This window comes from Herpailurus yagouaroundi, unplaced genomic scaffold (genome assembly GCF_014898765.1).
Source record: "Herpailurus yagouaroundi ecotype Mexico unplaced genomic scaffold, PumYag 440, whole genome shotgun sequence".
Classification (NCBI taxonomy): domain Eukaryota; kingdom Metazoa; phylum Chordata; class Mammalia; order Carnivora; family Felidae; genus Herpailurus; species Herpailurus yagouaroundi.
In genome coordinates, this window is record NW_024412657.1 from 531,563 (window position 1) to 551,907 (window position 20,345).

A 20,345-nucleotide genomic window follows, 5' to 3' on the forward strand; every position below is an offset into this window, starting at 1 on the left:
GGCAGCAGGGAGTGCCATCTCCTTGTCACGGCCAGGGGAACCCCCCCCCCCACCGTGGAGGTCCTGGGGTGGGTCCCCCAAGTCTTCCTGTCCCTGCAACCACCCTACCCCCAGAAGGTAGGTCTTTCCCTCCCTCCTCCCCCCCCCCCAAAAAAAACAAACTCTAATAAAAGTATCTTGCCAGGAGATTCCCCTTGGTGTTCAGGAAATTTGAATTTGGAGGCAGAGAAACTTGGAGCAGCCTGATCTCTTAAATACTCATGGGTACGCCTGCCCCCCCTGGAAGGGGCATGGAGACAGCAGTCCCTCGGCCCCTGGGGAGCTGCTTGGCACTGTCCTAAGGGAGCCAGATGCCTGGCGAGGCCACCTTAGACCAGAGCTGGGCCTGCCAGGCCAGACCACGCGGGAGGCGTCTGCATCCCAGGGCCAGAGGGTCGAGAGGCGTATGACCCTGCAGTCGGCAGGCGTGATGCTGGAACTCGGCACACTGGCTGGGCTGCCTCAGCCACCACCAGCCCAGAGCCGTCCGGCACCTGAACTGGATGGGCTCAGGGTTGCGTCAGCTCTGGCCCACAGGTTGACTTTGTCCGTTGGCACCAGAGGAACAAGGGACGTCCACCCGGCCTGAGGTTTCGGAGTCTTGTCACACAGCCCAAGCTGACTAAGCGACAGACGTGCCTTTTGAAACATGTGTGCAACTGGGCCCTGAGACCGATGCCTGGCCTGGCGCTGGGCACAGTGTGGCGAACAGCCCAGTAGGAGGGAAGGGGGAACACCCAACACTCTGCACAGGCAGAATCGTGCTTGGGCAAGCGGTCGGGGCCCCATGGCACACTCCGCTGTTGCATGCACCCCTCAGCCTGGCCCTCCGCCACAGCCAGCCGCGGGGGTAGGGCGCGCCGAGCTTGGTGGCTGGGGGGGTGCCGCTGGGGGGCGAGCGGCAGCAGCTACTGACTGAGGGCCACTCTCATTCCAGGGGGGACAGGGCCGAAAGGCGTCCCAGGGGAAGAAGAGCTTTGCGCCGGGTTCCCCATTGTGTGGGAGGAGAAATGGCCTGAGAGGTGGGGACAAGTGACCTCCTGGCTGGTTAGGAACCTAATACGGAAAGGAACGGACCGTGCAGGGAAGGAGGCCCGTGTGTGTGGGTGCAAACCGCGAAGCTCTCTCTCTCCCTCGCTTTCCTGCCCACCAGGAGCACCTGCCCAGAAGCAACACCGAGCCCCTCAGGACCCAGCACCGCCCTGCCAGCTGGGGGCCCCCTGCCGCCTCAGTGCTGGCCTCACAGGCAGGGGCAAAGACAGGGGCCGCGTGCGGGCCCGGCGGCGGCGGCGTGAGCGATTAGGAACCAAGGTCGGTCAAGCTGCCTCCAAATGCCCAGCCTGCCGGCATCAGAGGCGGCCCTGAGCTTGGACGGCCCGGCGGCTCCCCTGGGCCTCCCCCTCGTTCTGGAAGGGCCGCCGCTCCTCCTCAGGAGGGCGTCCGGGGCGCAGCTGGCCTGTGCTGTCTGCGAGGCCTCGGCCGGCACCACCCCGGTTGTAGGAACGTCTGACCCTCCAGCACGGGACCCCCTACCCCACTGCATCCCCGCTTCGTCAGGGCAGGTGCAGAGGGGCAACGTCCACGGGCTGCCACCTGGCACGGCCGAGGAGGGCCTTGCCAGAAGCGTCACCCGGACAGCACCCCGCAAGAGGGTGCCTTGCCCAGGACCTCCTCGCGGGGCTGTGTCCCCCACGGGAAGAGCACCGGGGCCTGGGGACCGAGGGGTGCGGCAAGGCATCAGTCGGCCAGAGCCCCGCAGGGCGGCCCTGCTTCGTCCCCGCCATCCGACGGCAGCTGCTCCCTGGGGCACATCGTGCGCCCCAGACTCCGCCTTGGCATCCGCTTCCGGAGAACCAGACCTATGACAAGTGGGGCCAAGAGCAACCTGGTGGCTTTGAGGGAGGGGTGAGCTGTGGACTCCAAACATGTAGGGCTGGCCAGACCCTGAGAAGACCCTTCCACTGTCCTGCTCGGGGTGGAGGCGGGAGGCAGGGGGTCTGTAAGGACCTTCATTCCCTGGCTTTCTGCCTCTGCGGGGTGGGGAGCTCTCAGTCCAGACCTCCAGCTATGGGGGGGTCACCTCCCGAGTTCAGCCCCTGTTCTCCATGGCACCTGAGGGCCGCCCCCTCCCCCCTTCCCTCCCCTCTCCTGTCCTCTTTGTCTTTACGAGCTCATAATTTAAAAAGCAAACGAAGAAACTCATTGCTGTCATTTTAATGGGGCTTCCGAGGGGATCAAAAGTAAACGCATGCGATGGGTTTGTCCCTGCGGGTCTTTCTAATTTCCCCGATCAGCCTGGCTCTGAGCTTCGATCAGTCCTGCCGGGAGAGGGAGGGGCCCCGGAGGCCTGGGGTCCTGTGTCCCTCCTTCCTGCTGGCTGCTTCCCTTCCCGGGTGCCAGATGCTCAGGAAATGTCCGTGCTCCCATCCTGGAAGGTTTGCAGTTCGGAGAACCAGGGTGGTAGGGTTCCAGGTGCTTTTCAGACGGGGGACTCCCCGAGGCCCGGCCCCGACTGCTGCCGCTGCCGTGTTGCCCTGAGTCTGCTGCCCCCTGCAGGTCAGTCATTGCCGCAGGTTGATTCGGGCCACAGAGGCGGGGTGGGGCCCACACCAAGGGGAGTCTCCCACAGACCTGACCAGACGACTTGGGAGTTAGGGACCGACCCACTGGGAAGAATCAGGCTGTGACAACAGCCCCACCCTGAGGCCACAGAGGGCTGGGAGAGGAGGCCGCCTGGCTGAGTTTCCCCTAAGAGCAGAGCAGGGGCCCCCTGAGGAGGATGCGGGGTTTCCATGGCAGCCGCGAGTGCCCCAGAAAAGATGGGCAGAGACTCTGGGAACGGACCCCATGCGGGGACCGGCAGGAGGGTGGCCCCCTCTCCTGCTCTCCCTGGCTTTCCGCGCCTGTCGCTGGACAGGTGACGGACATTGCCCAGGAGGCCCACGGAGGCGGGCAGCCCGCAGCAAGTCCAGGTGCCGTCTGGCCGGCCCAGGTGAGGGCTCTTTGTGCTTCCTGAGGTCGCCCGTGGGGGTGGCCCCAGGTCCCGCTGTGCCCTGGAGAGCTGGCTGCCTCTTGCTCTGCCCCGAGTCCCGTGCCCAACACGGGTTCCCGCCACTGCTTCCTCGCGCCGGGTAAACCTGGTGGGGCAACCCTGCCCGCTGCCCCCCCTGAACCCGCATCCTCACCGCGAGGTGGCCACGGGTCCCCCAAGCACCCCTCCATTCTCCCCCCGCCAACCGTGCCACCGTGCACCCCTGCTGCCCCAGCCCTGGGCCTCTCCGGCTGGCCTGGCTGCCCACAGCGGAGGTGGGGGTGTCCTTCTTCCTGGACACCTGGCAGGAGGCAGGGCCTTCAAGGAGTCTGGCCTCCACAGAGAGGCAGGTGCGAGTGTGTGCGGGGGGGCTCCCGCAGGAGAGTGGGTCCGTGGGACCAGGCTTCGTCCTGGCTCTGTGACCACACCCCAGGTGCGGCAGGAGGCACTCAGGCCGTGAGACCCAGCACTCGGTGGGGGGGGGGGGGGGGCAAAGCCCTGGGGGATGGGGAAGGGGAGGGAGGCGGGTACCAAGGGTGGGGGCCCCTCCTGTAAGCCCTGGCCCTGGGGGTTCCTCCCTTCCCACCAAGTTTCCAGGTCCCCAGCTAGCCGGCCAGCCCGGCGGCCTCAGAGGCACCCGTGCTCCTGTCAAATGGAGCACGTGTGCCACGGAGGCAGGCAAACCCCGACTCGTTGGGCCCGCGCACGAGGTCTGTGCCTGAGGAGGTCCCCGCGTCCGCCCACGCCTCTGGGCCGGCAGCCTGAGGGGCTCAGCCCCGGGGAGGCTGGAGGAGGTCACCCCAGGAGCAAGTTTCATGGCGACAGCTGTCCCTTGCACAGTGGACGACACGTTCTAGGCCCATGCCAGGGGCTTCACTGGCAGGACTTTATTTCCCAGGCTTCCGTCTGACAGAGGAGAGAGGCCCAGGGTAGGGCCCCTGCTCTAGCGGCCACATCTGCGTGGGTCTGCAGTGTCCCAAGCTCCACGCTGTCCCTACGTTCTAGACAGAGTCCCCACGGAGAGAGGTTTCCTCATGGACCTGTGAACGGCTGTGTGGTGACCCCGCTCCCTGAGCTGCCCGGAGGGCGGCTGCTCCCTGAGCCCTGGGGGCACAGGCTCTGGTGCCTTTCGCCGGACAGGAGGGGGCAGCGGAGGGTCCCCCAGCGAGGCTCTGGATGCAGGCCACATAGCCCCGCCCCCAGTGGTGCCTGTGAGAACCTCTCCGTGATGCCCGGGTCGTGCTCACGATGTAACGCGACGTGACAACGAGGCCGCAAAGCTCTGCGTGTTCTATGACCCAAGTCACGTAGCAACCATCGTAAGTAAATACTGGGACGTGGGCGTAGTGGGGTGAACGGAGTCCCCGGAAGACGTCCACCTAGAGTAAATAGGAGTAAATGTGCTTCTGTTTGGGAGGGAAGGTCTATGCAGATGTCATTAAGCATCTCAGGATGAGACCGTCCTGGATCCGATGGCCAGTCCTCCCAGAGGAGAAGGGCGGGGGGCCTGTGGGGGACGGAGCAGAGGTGGAGGGAGGCAGTCACCAGCCAAGGGGCGCCTGGAGCCCCAGGAGCTGAGAGAGGCAGGGACGACCCTCCCTGGGAGCCTCTGGAGGGAGCGGCCCCAGGGGACGGACACAGAGGACACACCATCTCAGTGGTCTCTGACGAGTGCCTCATTCACCGCTCCGCACCCCAAGGGTCAGGGAGCTTGGCCAAGGCCAGCCGGCGGGAGGGGGGAGTGGATTCTATCCCCAGCGGCTCTCCTGGAGTGGGGAGCTGTGGGCAGAGAGCCCCCGAAGGGGGAAAATCCACTGTGTCTTGTTTGCCTGGGGGGGCTTCCTCAGATTTATTTGCTCCCCTAATTCTGTCTGGCTTACACTCACGTGAAGACTCCCCCTCCCACCACACGGCACCGTGGGAACCCAGAGCCCCCAGACTCTCCATCTCTCTGCCTCTGTCTCTGTGTGTCTCTCTCTGCCTGTCTCCGGCTCTCGGTGTCACCCATCTGCCAGGCCTGGGGGGCTTAGACAGGCAGGGGGCAGGGGGTTCAGTCATACGAGCCGGGGATGGGCTCCCACAGACCGATCTGCCACGGACAAGGGCGGGTGTGCCCGCTTCACGTGGCCCCGGGTGACAGAGCCCGCAGCTGCCAGCCAGGGCCCCAGGAATGCTGCGTGGCCAGGTGTCGCTCGATGACACGGGTGGTGCATAGCCTCCCTCGCACCTCCAGCTATTTCCTGGGCGCCTGTCATCTCCCAGGGAGGCACTGGGCCCCGCGGGCGGCAGACCGTTTCCTTCCGGCTCCCTGCGGCACCTGCCTGGGGACCCATTCACCCGCCCTGCAGGCCCCACTCTCCAGGGAGTTTTGAGGCCCTGAGGAGAGGAGATGGCTATGGGCGACCCCCGGGGTCCTCAGGGCAATGGGGTGGGGGGCACTTGCCCCACGACTTTGCAGGACAGTAAGTTGTTTCTCAGGGTAATGACACTATTGGGAACGCGGTCAACCCGAGTGGTCTTACATGACTATGTATGTGAGCGTGCATGTCTCTCTCTCTCTCTCTCTCTCTCTCTCTCTCTCTCTCTCTCTTTTTCTCCCTGTCTACCTTTTCCTTCTTCAGTCTGGAATCCACGGTAGAGACTGATCAGAAGCATTTAGGTCCCGGGTTGGGCTCAGCTCCTCTGTGTCCCCTCTGGGCCCCGCAAGAGCAAACTTGCTGTAGGCGGGGAGGCTGGGGGGCGGGGGGCAGCGGGGTCTGGGAGGCCACGGACGAGGAGCTACCACGCCAGCAGCAGGGATGTCCCGATCTACCCCTGGCCCCAGCAAACACCCCCGCGGGCCTCAGGATGCACACCCCGCTGACGCCTGCGTGCCCATTCTTTGTCCCTGGGATGGCTCCAGGCAGCGGCCGCCTTCAGCCGGCCCGGCCTTCATCCAAGGCCCTCGCAGCCCTGAGAGTCCACCAGGCCTCCCCACCGCCAGGCGCTCAGAAACCGTCCACCGTCATCTCCCGCCAGGCCTGTCCAGGGGACGGATCCGGGACGGGGAAGTCAGCCCCCCTGAAGCCCGGCCTGGGGACCGGCACCTGGCTGTTCTGCCCGCTCACTGGTACGACAGGCGGGACGCCAGGGAAGGCTGAGCGGTGAAGGGCAGGCGCGTGGCAGGTGCCTCGGGTGGAGGCGGCACTGTTGGCTACTGGCGAGGGCAGGGCCCCGGGCGTGCTGACACCAAATCCTGGGTGTTGCGGCTCTCGAGCGGCGGTGCCTCCAGGACCGGCCGGCGTCACTGCTCCTCTGCCCTCTGTATTCCGTCCGAGGATGTGTCCCGACGGGAAAGCGTTTTTCTCCCTCTAATGCTCCTTTGGGAATGGGACCCAAAGGGATGGGGGGGGGGTGCCTACGGCCCCCCATGGGAGCACTCTGTCCCGCTGGTGCACCAGGCCTCACCGAGTGGGGAGGTGGTTACAAGGCAGAACGTAACGAGGGGCTGCCCCGGGGGAGGCCGGGAAGAGGGAGGCAGAGCTGGGGACGGTGCGCAGAGGGGACTCGGGCAAGAGCGAGGCAGGTGTGTGGCCGGTGGTGAGGGACGGGTGGTGCCCTCCAGGAGCTCCTCCTGCCCAGACCCGTGGCCCAGGAGCCCCCTGCCCTCCGGGGACCAGTGATGCACTCATTCCCCGCAGGTGGGGGGCCACGTGGGCAACGCGTGTTGGGCCTGTCGCCTGGTGCCAGCCAGGACCCAGGACCGTCATCAGGGCACGGTTGGACAGGCAGCGTGGTCCCAACGCTGGCGTTGCACAAGCTCCTGCTGTGCGCCGGGAATGGTGGCCAGTACCGTCAGGACCCCATGACCCTTCGCGCCCCCTGCAGGACGGACCAGGGACCCCTATTCGCGGGTGGCCGAACCGATGCTCAGAGCGGGAGAGCACCTTGTGGCAGGTAACCCGGAGGCAGGGGCCTGGCCGGCTCACGGCACAGCACCCCAGAGGGCTCCAGCACCCCCCGGCGAAGTTCTGATATAAAGCTGAGACTCTTCTAGCCCAGGGACCCCGGCTCCCTGGTCCCCCTGCTTCAAGGAAGGAAAACGAGATGCTTTCCCTGTGGTGACGCTACGTTGCTCCCCTGTTCTGCCATTCACGTCAATATCCCTGTGAGGGCTTTCTCGGCACCGGGCCCCTGGCCGCAGCCCCGGGGACCATAGGGGCTGGCGGCAGTGACCTCACGGGGATGTTGAGCTCAGGCCCGGCAGAGGTGGGGCCCAAGGCGGCCCCTGCCCTTACAACAGATGCCAGCTCAGGGGGCACCCCAAGGAGGCGGGCCTGGAGGAGCGTGGTAGCCCCGCCCCCCGCCCGGCCCAGCCGGCAGCACCCCCGAAGCAGGCAGCAAGGCCTTGCCCAGCTCCTGTGGTCACGGGGGAGGGCAAGCAGGATGAGCTGCCAGGCCGCCAGCGCTCTGGGCACAGATGGTTCTCGTTCCCGCTGCCTCTCTTCCGCAGGAAAAACAAACTAGCCCGGGGCCAACAGGCTCTGTTTTATCTTGTGTTTATTTTTGTTGCCATTTGCCTTTGCCTGAAGCCAGCGGCCCTGTGGGCTGCAGTTCCGCAGAGGGTCCAGCGAGAAGGCCCTGGCATTTCCCTGACCTTAGTGAGGGCAGCTCTCCCAGGAGGGGCGGCCGGGCTCCTGAGGACGGTAGTCCACTTCCTGCTCCCAGACTAGTCCCTGTCCCGTGGGGCACAGTGACTTTTCCCAGGTTTGGAGTCTTCTGGAGGCACCAGCAGGGCTGGGATTGAGGCCGGCAGGACAGAGGCAGGTGAGATCCACGGGAGGGCCTGCTGTGGGCCCGGTGCTGACGAGCCGGACAGGCACCTCGGCCCCGGGAGAAGGCCCAAGGAGGCACAGAGCCCAGGGTGGGTGGCGAAGAGGCCACACCACAGGTCTCATCTACCAGGGGCTCCTAGGAACTCACAGGGGAGGAGGTGGTCGGGGCCACGCTGGGGGGGGGGGGGCCGGGAGTGTGGGCACAGTGAGCTTCCGGTTTTCAGAGTCCTTGGATTTCACAAGGTTGGGAGGGTGACATGGTGACCCAGGGTTTCAGGGCTGAGCAAAGCAGGCTCGGGGGCTCCCCGGGGCCAGGCCGCTGTTCACTCCTCCCAGACCAGGGAATTACCCTGGGGCACAGGTCAGTCCTCGCTCGCCAGGTGTCTCTAAAGTAGGGAGTCATCCCCCACGGCGGGCACCCCACTGCCAGTTCAGAGAAGGGGGTGGGGACGGCAGGGGACCACCAAGGGGGGCTGGCCATTTGCCAGACAAAGGGAGGGAGGCCTCAAACAGCCCCTGTCGCGGGGATGGGGGGGCCAGCAGGGCCACTGCCACCCAGGCGCCTCGCAGGTCCGGCGAGCACCCGGGGCCCAGCAGCCCGGCCAGCGCCAGGCCCTTGCCCCGCGTGCCCCCTGGTGGGGGTGGGGGGGCGGCGCTGGGGACGCGCGCTCGGAGGCCCCTCCCCCTCCCCGGCCCCTTGCGCAGGGGGGAGGGACCCGCGGCTCCGTCGTCGGCGCCCCCCCACCCCGCGCGCGGGCGGCGGTGACATCACGGCCACGGCGGGAGGGGCGGCGCCCCGCGCGCATCACTTCCTCGGCGCCTCCCCCGGGCGGGCGGACTGACCGACGGACGGACTGACGGTGGACGGTGGGCGGCGGACCGCGCGCGGGGGACAGGCGCAGGGCGGCGCGAGCGCGGGGTGTGCGGCCCCGGCCCTCGGCGACCCCGGCCCCATGGCCGGCCCGGCCCCGCCCTCCGCCGACGAGCTGCCCGGCCCGGCCCGGCGCCTCTACTCCAGGTAGGCTGGGCCGGCGGGGTCCTGACGTGCGGGGACCGGCGGGACGGGCGGGGATGGGCGGCCGGAGGCGGGAGGCCCGGAACAAAGGCTGCGGCGGGCGCGCGACGTGGCGGGGACGCGCCCTCCCTGCGGGCTGGCGGTCGTGGAGGTGCGGGGCGGGGGAGAAGGAAGGGGTGCTGGGATGGGGGGCGCCCGGGGTGGGGGGGGCGGGGAAGGGGGGGGGGGGGGGGGGGGGGGGGCCCCCGGGGGGGGGGGGGGGGGGGGGGGGGGGGTAGGGGGGAGCCCAGGCTGTGCCCATCTGAGTCCAGGATTAGCGGGTGGTCAGGGTGTTGGGCTGAGCTGGGCTGCTGCTTGCTGGACCCCCGCCCCCACGGCCCGGCCGGCCGGGAGAGCTCCCTCTTCACCAGCTGTGCTCTCCCGACAGCTGGGCCGCCTGGCACAGCAGGTGTGTGGAGCTTGCCTCGCAAGCCTGGCACCACCTCCCCTCTGCCCGGGGCTGGCTGGGAGGCAGCGTGGCTGGAGGGACCAGGCTTTGTCTTGGGCGGGGCCCTGTTCCCCGAGGACCCGGCGCGAGTCTGCGTTCATGGATGGCAGGCCCGAACCTGGGCTGCGGAGCCAGCCAGCCGGGTGGGCGTGTGCCCGCCTGAAAAGGCACCTTCCTCTGGGCAGATTCGCGGATGATGCCAGCGCCCTGTGATCGGTGCTTCACGCTCTCGTCAGGGATGACAGGGTGGCCCTGCCCACCTGCCTTGCGTGCCTGCTGGGTGACTCCGGGCCTGTCGAGGGTGATCCACACGTGATGCCATGTGCCCGGCCCGGGTGGGCACAGGGTCCTCTGAGGGGAATGGACTCTGCCAGTGAGTGCAGGTGGCCAGGGGAGCAGTCGGCACGGGTGCCGGGCAGGGGCCACTCATTGACCGCGACCCCCAGAGGCAGGCCCGGCTGCCTCCAGGGGCCCCGACAGGTCCCCGACTTGGCCGGACAGCGTCATCCCCGGGACCTGGCGGCGTCCCCAGCTGCTGGGCCTTCAAGGGGCCTAGCCTTGCCCGAGAGGATCGTCCAGCCCCGGCCGGGCAGCGAATCAGCAGCCAGCCTCTGTTGGGTGCCACCCCCCCCACGTGTAGAACGAGGCCCCGGTGGTGGGTAGGGGGACTTGCGGCTCCTCCCACCTCCGTCTCTGTGCCACTGGTCAGAGACACAGCCCCCATTGTGTGGTCCCAGGATTGAGTGCTGGGCCCCCGACCCGGCTCCTGGGCCCCGCGCAGGGGGAGGGGTGCGCGGGTGGGTTTGCTGGCAGCTGCCGCTGGAGGCCTGACCCGGGGGATGCCCCCCGTAGCACCCCTGTGGGGACGGCCGAGTTGGTTCGGCAGCTCCCAGCGTGCGTACGTGTGTGTCTGCCTGTGTGAGTGCACGCGCGTGTGGAGCGGGGAGCTTTAGCCCTGGGGCCCCTGCACCGCCGAGCGTGGGGTCCTCATGGGGCGCGTCCACGTCTGCAGCCTCGTTGGGAGTCTGGGGTGCGGGCTGGTGCTGGGGCCCGGCGGGGACATGCCGGACAGGACCCTGGCCCAGGGGAGTGCGGCAGGGACCGAGCTCAGAGGGGATGTTGGGGGAGGCCCCGAGCCCAGCCTGGCATCCTGGCAGGCCGAGGCCTGCGTTGAGCTCCAGCGGGCAGGCCCAGCACAGATTTGGGGTGCACAGCCACCGGCGCTCCCGCAGCGCCCGCGAGGAGGCCCTTGGGGAGTCTGTGCAGCCGCGGCCAGGTGTGGGCAGGGCTGTTCGTGCTCGGAGCGGGCTCTCAGAGGCTGGCAGGAAGGGTGGGAGCTGGGGAGCCGTGTGCGGGGGCCTCTGACAGGTGGGGGCTGCTAGCTGGGGGGGGACAGACTGACGGCGGCACCTTGGGGCAGGCAGAAGGTTGTCTACCTCCTTGATTCGGGCCGGGGAAGCCCCCCTGTGGCACCCAGCGCGTGGGTGCCCCGTGACAGCTCTGGGCTCTCGGCAGACGGTGTTTGGGGGGGGGCCTCCAGGCCAGGCCCGGCCCACCCCCAGTGGCTTCCCTTCCCATGCCAGTTTCCTCCCGGTGACAAGAGTTCAGTGTTTTTCATTTCTTTACATGTTCGTTCGTTCTTGAGAGAGGGAGACAGAGAGACAGACAGACAGAGCATGAGCAGGGGAGGGGCAGAGAGAGGGAGACACAGAATCCGAAGCAGCTCCAGGCTCCGTGCTGTCAACACAGAGCCTGACGGGCTCGAACCCACGGACCACGAGATCATGACCTGAGCCGAAGTCGGACGCTCAACCGACTGAGCCACCCGGGCCCCACCAGAGTTCAGTTCGTATAAAGTGGGGGTCTGGGGGAACGTGGGCTTGGGACGCACGCTGAGAGGGCCTGAGCGTGAGTGTGCCTGCGGGCCCAGCACGTCCCCACACGGGGCTCCGGGAGGGGAGCCGGTCAGGGAGGCAGAGGAGATTGGGGCAGATCACGCTCAACCCTGGTCTACCGCACCTGGGCCCTCGTGCCTGGAGAGGGGTTTGGAGGGAAGGGGCCTCGGGGAGGGATGGGGGGAGGGCTGGTGGCTGAGAGGCCCCTGAAAATGGGGAAGCTATGGGTGGCCCTCTCCCTGTCCCTTTCAGGCCAGCAGCTGAGGGTCCCAGGAACTGGGAGGTGGAGAGCAGGCGGTGAGCACCCCCACTGTGGGGTGACCCGCTAGAGGTGTGCCCCAGGCATGAGGCACCCGGACGGGGGCATCCTCAGGAGTGGGTCGGGCACCCAGGCTGCTCCGCCCCGCTGCCCACCCGTCCCCATGGGCTCCTTCCACGGGTGCCCCCGGGCACTGGCCCTGGCAGGGCCTCTGGGGAATAATGGCCTGGCCCCATGGTTTCCTCGGAGCACAACCTCAGGTGCTTTCCCGAGCTCGGTGCCCCTCCACCCGCAATTCCTGTTCCCGCCGCGCTGCCTGCCCCGCGCTGTCCCAAAATCCCCACGTGAAAGGGAGTCAGTGTGGCTTTGCTTTGGGGGCAACGAGAGGGGGTGGGCAGGGGCCCTGGGGCATCTGCCCAGTGGCCCAGCCTGTGGGTGACATCTCTAGGGAAGAAGGACGGTGACTATGTTTAGCAGCGAGTGGAGCTAAGGGGACACAGCCCCCAGTTAGTCATGTGTAGCGGGAGCTGGGGGCCTGGCTTGCAGACCGGCCGTGGTGGTCAGCACCGGAGGACCCCACAGAGTCTGTGGGACACATAGGCGGGGACGGGAGCCCTGATGGAGAGCAGGGCAGTTTGGTCCGGGTGTGGCTGGGCTGATGGCTTCTCCTGGGATGCTGTCTCGGATGCCCAGGCGAGGCTGAGGGGTGTGGTCATGATGCGGTGGCTGGAACAGTAAGACTGGCCCCTGGGGAGTCGATACCATTTTATTAACCGGTAAGCCTGTGGGCAGGCGGCGGGAGCTTGGCAGACAGTATCCCGCCTCCCGGCCACTGTGGTCTGGCCACTGGGAGAGCTGGCCTGGTCGGCCCTGCAAGGAAGGGCAGCCACCGCATCCGAGTGGGTCTGTGCAGGGGGCTGTGGCCCCGTCTGGGTGGGCAGGACCCCCACAGCCTGGTCCCAGAGGTGTGGGTCTGACCTCCTTGGGGGCTGGAAGATTACAGGTTGACCATGAGGCATCTATTCCCAGGTGGGAGCGCTGCCCTTCCCAGGGTCGGGGCGATGAGGCTGGTGGGGAGCTGAGACCAAGGCCCCGGGGCCCTGAGGACTCCAGCCGGCCCCGCCCAGAGCCCCTGAGAGTGGGGCTCTCGGTGGCCCTTGGCTTGGCGGGTGGTGTTGGGGGACGAAGTCTTCTTCGATGAGCAGGGAGGTGCACCTGGCCGGGCTGGGCAGGCCTCAGGGGAGACAAGACAGGGTGGCCTGCATTCAGGTGGAATAGGGCCCTGGGGTGGTTCTGAGGGTTTGGGGTTTGGGGGTCCGGTTTGTTAATAGGAGCTGGGTAAGGAGGAGGTGATCTGGGCCCTGCCCTGTGCCCCTTGGCTGAGCTGTCCTGAGGTGTAGACGGGTGGCATTGGCAGAAGCCTCAGGGCAGGGAGGAGGGTGCCCGGTCTGGACGCTCATGTGTGCGGGCAGGTAGCTGGGATACCCCACCTCCGTATTCACCTGCCCAGCCCCTTCCGAGACCCCACTTGCCAGAGTGGGCAGGGCCTCGAGACCCTACACCGGGCTGGCCCCCCCACCCTCCTCTGGTTCTCAGGTTCCTCCGTCTCCTCGACTTCGGGTGGCTTTGGAGAGCAGGGCCCATCCTGGCTCTCCAGTTCCCTCTGACCCTGGAGCTGTGCCCCGTCCTCTTCCCAGGGGCTACAGCTGCACAGCCTTGGAGCCCTCTGCCACCCCAAAGCCCGTTGCTGAGCTGGGCGAGTGGTCAGGCGGCGAGAGTCTCGTCCCCGCCCACCTGCCCACCCCAGGCCCCGCCCTCCTTGCTGACGATGCTGATCCCGGGCTCTGAGCCGTCCTGATCCCTTGATCCGTCTCAGCCCCCGGGAGGCCCCGGACGACCTGCCCAAGGACCTGGGGTCTCCTGGAGCCTGGGACGCCAGAGCCTTTAGCCCACCACTCTGGGGTGGGGGGAGGCAGGGAACCCACGAGGCCGGCGCGTCCCCAGGACCAACGGCCAAGGCGGGGGGGGGAGTTGGCCGGCCAGGCGGGAGGCCTGGCGCCCCGCGATGCCGGCCGCCCCCGCGGAGGGCCAGCCCGTGGCCCTGAGCTTGGCAGAGAAGGCCGTGTGCAAAGTGGTATACGGTGCCCCCCGCCCCCGCCCCCTGCTGCTGCCCGTGGGCCTGGAGCTATGGCTGTATGTGGAGAAGAAGCGTCGTCACCTGCAGAGGAAGAGGTGCGGGGGGCCGGGGGGGCGGCCCGGGGGGTCAAGGTGCGGTGGGAGGTTCTTGGGGTCAGTGGAGGGGGCGGGGGCTTCCAGCCCTGGACGCCGGCCGGTGTCTCTCCAGGGGGCCTCCTCACGTCACCGGGGCCCGGGTCAGACCCCCCCCTCAATCTGTGATTCGGGTTGGCCACGCTGGACACCTCATCAGTGTACCCCCATCTCCAGGCCCTTCGCGCACCAGAAACCTCCTTCGCGGCGGTGGCAATGCCTGTCTCTAGCTAGGCAGGGACAGCAGGGTGGGGAGACCACTCCCCGTGTCCTATCTGTCAGAGCCAGCAGGGCGTGTTCGGCTCTGAGACCAACGTCTCACACCCAAGCCCCGGGTCCTCCCAAGTCACCCAGGCGGAGAGGTCCATTCCCGGCATCAGACAGCGCGGTGCGCGGCCCTGGCTGTGGGAGGGGGCGGCTGGTAGGCTCCAGACAGCCCTTCCCGGGGCGTCGTGGGTAGGAGGCCCGAGCTTCCGGCACCCTGCTCTCTGACAGGCCACACAGGCTCTGCCTGAATCTGGGGGCGGCAGGGCGCTGCTGGGGTCCCGGAGCCCACTCTCCCCAGGAGGCGTGGCCCCAACGTGGGGGGGGGGGGGCCGCGCCCGGCCCCGGGGGGCGCTTTGCATCAAAGGCGTGTTTGGTTAGAGCGGCTGAGAAGCAGTGCCGTAGACAAAGCTCGTGGATTTGTCGAGGGGCCCTGCGTGTTGTCCCCCAGGAACGGCTGATCACCACGGACTCTAACAACGCAGAGAGGGGGCGAGTGCCCGGGGTGTGTGTGCTATTTTGCCGTGGGCGCTTTCCCTTACCCGTGGGCTTTCCACGGACTCCGGTGATCTGGGTTGGCCCTCGGCCACGCAGAACACGTCTCCCACTTTTCCAGGGCTGCGTGTATGTGCGTGTATGGTCACTGGGCTCCTCCCACCACCTGCCGGGGACCCCCTGCAGCTTGGGGCCCCGCTCCCCGCCCCCATGGTATCTGTGTGCTGTGTCCTCCGCTGACCGCTCTCCTGCCCTAGAAGGCAGCGGGTCAGGCCTTGAGCGTGGAACTCACAGGACCAGCCACGACAGGCCAGAGGAGGAGGCCGAGGTTCTGAGTGATGAAGTGTCCTACCCCGGGCCCCCTCGCAGGGAGGGCCGGAACCAGGGCCAGCCTGATCGAGTGACCCCCAGACACGAGGCTCCCCTGACAGCCATGTCCTGAGGGCAGCTCGCCCAAGGCCCAAGGGCCACGGGGCCCCAGTGAACAGAGCCCGGGGTAGCAGCTGGGGGGCCCCGGCCCCACCCCACGGGCTGGCAGAGCCCAAGGGTAAGGGACAGCTTCTCTGCAGCCCCTGCCGGAAGGTGGAGGCATGAAGGGCTGGCCCGGCCTCTGGTCAAGGTGTTGGCGGTGGTGTGGGGCCCTGGGCCCGTGGACTTGGGCTGGGTTCATGGGCAGGAGTCTGGAGCAGTGTCCCAGGGGTTGGGTCTACCCTGGCACACGGTCCTGTCATGCCCTCCCACAGTAGCACCCTGGGCGCGGGGGAGCGGCTGTCTCGTCGGGCAGCTGTGGCCAGCAGCTGAACGCTTCTCGGCTCTGGGGGCGGGCTGACCCACAGCTCAGACGGAGCCGTGACCCCGGAGAGGTGACGGCAGAGGATGTGGGACGGGGGAGGGGCTAGGGTCAGGTCCTGCCCATGTGGCCTTGACTGGTGTCCTGAACCTCTCTGAGCCTTGGTTGTCCTTGGTGAGGATCGAGGGCTGTCGCGGGCCACTGTAGCTACTCTGGAGGACTGACGCGGCACCAGGTCCCGGAGCGGGGGCGGAGGGAGGCCCCTCGCCCCGGGCGGCTGAGCCTTGAGGGGAGGCTGTGTTTGGAGCTTGGCCGTCGTGGGCTGAGGGTCTGGCCGTAGTCACGGACTCATACGTTTGCCCGGGGGCCCCTGAGCCCTGGTCGTGAGGGGCGTGCAGTGAGGTTCGGGCACGGGTGAGCCGCACAGGTGCCAGCCTGGCGATGGGCACGCTGTTGGACCCTGCACGTGCTTCTGGGCATTTCTCCAGAGACGTCGACGTCTGTGCGCACAGGCGTGGCCTCACCCGAGGGCCCCGTGGTCCCAGCGATGACGGGGGAGCACGGGGCCCCTGCGTGACTGCGTGAGGGGCAGGCTGTGACTCCTTCTCTCTGCCCAGGATGGAGACCTCGTGCCTGGAGCTGGCCCTGGAGGGCGAGCGTCTCTGCAAGGCCGGGGACTTCAAGGCGGGCGCGGCCTTCTTCGAGGCAGCGGTGCAGGTGGGCACCGAGGACCTGAAGACTCTCAGCGCCATCTACAGCCAGCTGGGCAATGCCTACTTCTACCTGAAGGAGTACTCCCGGGCGCTGGAGTACCACAGGCACGACCTGCTGCTGGCCCGGTGAGCAGGCGGCCCGCCTCGGGGAGGGGCCGTCACGGCACAGGCAGTGCCGGGAGCTCGGGCGCCCGCGACCTGGGAGAGGGGGAGGGGGCGGGGCGGCGCCTGGCAAGTGCCCCCAGGGGCTGTGTTTCAGGGGAGGCGTGTGCGTGTGTGCATGTGTGTGCACATGGGTGTCCCTTGGTGTCCTGAGTGTGTCCTCACGTGGGTGCCTGTCCCTGGGACTGGGGGGGGGGGGGTGCGCGACCACTTGTGTTTCTGAGCGTCTCCACTCCCCTCTGGCCTCCAGACCTTCCCCGAGCTTCTCTCGTCCCTGAACACCCTTCCTTGCTTGTTCCCCACCCGTCGGCAGCCAGACCCCCCCAAACCCGGGTGGGAGCGGAGCTTCTCAGGGCTCCCACCAGCCCTGCCCACGGGCCCCTCCCTGGCCAGTGAGCCGCACGCGGCGTCCTCAGCACCTGGCGGGTGTGTCAAAAGTTACTCCCACTGTCAGGCCCCCCCGACTCTGCTGGTCTCCATCGGGGCACCTCTCTAAGCCCCGACGGCCACAGGCTGGGCCCAGCCGAGAAGCGATCCCCAGCTGGGCTCCCTGCCCGGGGCTGCCCGAGGGGACCTCGCCTGCCGTCGGCGAGACCCCTGCCCGGCATCGCCCCCAGTCGCCCCCGGGTTGGTCCTGCCAGGCCTCGCCCGCCCCTGCCCGGGCTCCTTGCTGGGCTCGGGGTCCCGGCCGGCCCTCAGTCTGGCTCCTCACTGCCTCCTGCCCTACAGGACCATCGGCGACCGCATGGGGGAAGCCAAGGCCAGCGGGAACCTGGGCAACACACTCAAGGTGCTCGGCCGCTTTGACGAGGCCATTGTGTGCTGCCAGCGGCACCTGGACGTCGCTCGGGAGCAGGGGGACAAGGTAGGTCGGCAGCTCCCAGGCTGCCTGCCGAGCCCCCACCTGCAGGGCTGAGGCCCGGCCCCCCGCCTTCCATGTGAGCTCCCCCAGACCTGCCAGCACCCCTCGTCCCTCCTTCCGGTTCCAGAGGAACACAAGGTGGTGCGGCAGCCAGGGTAGAACAGCCGTGGGCCCCGCCCGGTGCCGGACCCTTGACCTACTCTGTGACCCCCCCCCCCCCCCGCCGTGACCCCGGGCAGGGGAACAAGACGGCCGGCCCCAGGTCATAGCTCAAGGCGTGTGGGCCAAGCGCGCCTTCCTTCCCCCGGGCTTCCGAGAGGGACCTGGTCGCCCTGATGGTGTAGATGACAAGGGGGCAGGTGCCAGGCCCATCCACCAGGAGGCAGTGTTCGCTTGCCCCGTGCCCAGAGGGTGGCGACCACGTGCAAAGACACCTCACCCCTTCTTGGGGTCCCGGCCCTACTCCCACATCTGCACCTGATGACGGCCCCCCTCCAAGTCCTTGCTTTTGGGGGACTGCAGGCACAGTGGTCTGGGGCCAGGGGGTTCCTTGGGGGCCATGTCTGCGGAGGGCCAACCTCGGTGCCACCTTCAGGTCGGGGAGGCCAGGGCATTGTACAACATCGGCAACGTGTACCACGCCAAGGGCAAGCAGCTCTCCTGGAACGCCGCACAGGACCCCGGGCACCTGCCGCCCCATGTCCGGGAGCCACTGCGCAGAGCCTCCGAGTTCTATGAGTGAGTGGGGCAGGCGGGGGCACCACGGGCCGGGGTCTGGCCGTAGCGCTTCCCGAGCCGCTGCGGTGGGCGCGGGATCCCAGGCACGGAGCACCTACATCTGGCCCCATCACCTCTCTGCGGACCCCCGCATGGTGACAGCCAGGCCGGCTCTCCTTCCCCAGCCCCACCCACCCTCAGGCCTCCTAGGCTTCCCGCACATAACTCACGCACAGCAGCGCGGAGAGGCAGGGAAACGGCCGAGCAAAAGCCGCACGTGGCATTTAGAAAACGTTTGGCTGGAAATAGGGCGGGGATGTTGGGCTGAGCCTCTGTGCTGGGGAGGACGCTGGTGCAAGAGGACAGAGGCTGCACCCGAAAACCAAAGTCTGGGGCCGGGGAGCCCCTGACCTGAGCCTCGGAGCTCAGACAGCACCCTCTTCTAGTGGCTCCCTAGAGCCACTCTTCTAGAGCCCCAAGCTGCCCTCTTTCTGGGGCACGCTCCCAGCAGGAGCTGAGCGGAGGCTGCCTGCTCATCCCCTCTGGCCGGGCGGGTGGGTCACGAACCCCTGCTTCCCTCGCACCAAGAGGGCCACGGCTCAGACAGATGCAACCCCCAGGAGGAACCTGTCCCTCGTGAAGGAGCTGGGCGACCGGGCGGCCCAGGGCAGGGCGTATGGCAACCTGGGCAACACACACTACCTGCTGGGGAGCTTCGTGGAGGCCACGACCTTCCACAAGGAGGTGAGTCCCCTGCGGGGCGGGGGTGGGGGGCCAGCTGCCTCGCTTCGTCTGGGCTTGGCTCAGGGTCCCAGGCTGCTCTCGCCAGACGTGCAGACTTCGGGCTGGCCACGCTGGGCGGGGAGGCCACCCCCGCCATCCACATCGGGTCCCGGGGCTGCTCCGTGACCACCCGGGCCTCGGGTCTGTGTCCCCAGCGCCTGGCCATTGCTAAGGAATTTGGAGACAAGGCGGCCGAGAGGAGGGCGTACAGCAACCTGGGGAACGCCCACATCTTCCTGGGGCGCTTTGACGTGGCCGCCGAGTACTACAAGTAGGCAGGCCTGCCCGCCCGCCCCCACCCCTGCCCAACCCCACCCGCCCGGCTCGGGGGAGGGGGCCCCTGGACACCAGCCCAAGGTCGGGAGGTGGGTCTGACCTCCCAGCCTCTCCAGGGGCCAGGCGGGGGGGGGGGGGGGGGTTCTGGGCCACAGCCTGGAAGGGCAGACTGACAAAGCCGGGGTCCTGGGGCTGCCGGGGACAGGAAGGACTATGGTGCCCTTCACTCGGTAAGTGCGGGCAGAAGCCGCTCTGTGCCAGGGACACAGCTAACCGCGGCTGAGGGCCTCCCAGTGCCAGTCACTGGGGGAACCCCAGAGCTGTGTTTGCGCCCCACGATACCTCTGGAGTGCGGGTATAATCCTCCGTGTGTGGACCCAGAGGGTGGAGATCACACGGGCTCCTGGGAGGATGCTCTGCCAGCCGCCTCGTGGCTTGAGGAGCAGAGTGGTGACCACCGGGCACAGGTCCCGGGCGTCCGGAGCCCGGGCTGGGGTGTGCTGTCCCCCGTCCCCCATGCAGGGCGGAGGCTCGGGGTGGGGAGGTGACTGGCCAGTGCGGGTCCCGCAGTGACGGGGCTCCAGAGACGCCCCGGTGGGATCCCGGGGCTGGCGGACCGCTGCCCCCCCCCCCGCCCTCCGTCCACCCCTCGGCTGGGGGCTGTGAGCGGCGCCGCGTCCCCAGAGAGGGCTCCTGGAGCCCTCCTTGCTGGGGCTGAGCCTCCCCCTCTCGCAGGAAGACGCTGCAGCTGTCCCGGCAGCTCAAGGACCAGGCGGTGGAGGCACAGGCCTGCTACAGCCTGGGCAACACCTACACTCTGCTGCAGGACTACGAGCGCTCGGCCGAGTACCACCTTCGGCACCTGCTCATCGCCCAGGAGCTGGCCGACAGGTGCGCGCGCGGTGGGGGCGGGCGGTGTTTCGGAAGCGGATCGCGGGCGATGGCCGTGGGTTGTAAGCACGCCCAGTGCCACGCGCCGAGGCGCGCTTAATCCGTTAGATTTACGCTTTGTGATTTCCACCCGAATTGAAAGATTAATGACCCGAGGGACTGCCCCGCACCCAAGGGTGGAGGGAGCCGCAGGGGTGAGAGCCTCGCCGGCCACTAGGGCGCGAGGGAGGCCGAGGCGGGCACTTCAGGCCGGGCCTGCTGCGCTCCCGCTCCCGTCAGGACCGGCCTGACGGCCTGGGGGCTGCAGAAGTGGACTCGGTTTCCCTCCCTGGCAGAGTGGGAGAGGGCCGGGCGTGCTGGAGCTTGGGGAATGCCTACGTGTCCATGGGGAGCCCGGCACAGGCCCTGACCTTCGCCAAGAAGCACCTGGAGATCTCCCAGGAGGTAAGGCAGGCCTGCCCCCCTGATGGAGACTCCCCTGGTGCTGCTCAGCTCCCTTTGGACCAGGCAGGGCGCCTCTCGCCCAGGCTGCTCCTCCGTCCTTTCCAGGCTGCCGTTGTGCACTGGAGGTGGGGGGGGGGGGG

General features: G+C 68.0%; 1 protein-coding gene across 6 annotated transcripts in view; it reads left to right on the forward strand.

The window, feature by feature from the left end:
- Positions 1-7,626: 7,626 nt before the first annotated feature.
- The window catches only part of GPSM1 (G protein signaling modulator 1), a 27,974-nt gene continuing 15,255 nt past the window's right edge, over positions 7,627-20,345 (forward strand). The window contains exons 1-8 of one of the 6 annotated variants that reach the window (XM_040464402.1): positions 7,627-7,876; positions 15,975-16,196; positions 16,962-17,097; positions 17,690-17,832; positions 18,432-18,555; positions 18,750-18,865; positions 19,606-19,761; positions 20,097-20,205. In XM_040464402.1, the coding sequence (XP_040320336.1) occupies positions 15,976-16,196; positions 16,962-17,097; positions 17,690-17,832; positions 18,432-18,555; positions 18,750-18,865; positions 19,606-19,761; positions 20,097-20,205 (1,005 nt within the window). In that variant the 5' untranslated portion in view covers positions 7,627-7,876; position 15,975. Of the gene's footprint in view, positions 7,877-8,687; positions 8,903-13,154; positions 13,773-14,117; positions 14,230-15,974; positions 16,197-16,961; positions 17,098-17,689; positions 17,833-18,431; positions 18,556-18,749; positions 18,866-19,605; positions 19,762-20,096; positions 20,206-20,345 lie in introns of those variants that run through there. The other 5 variants (XM_040464400.1, XM_040464401.1, XM_040464398.1 and 2 more) reach the window with 5 other exon arrangements.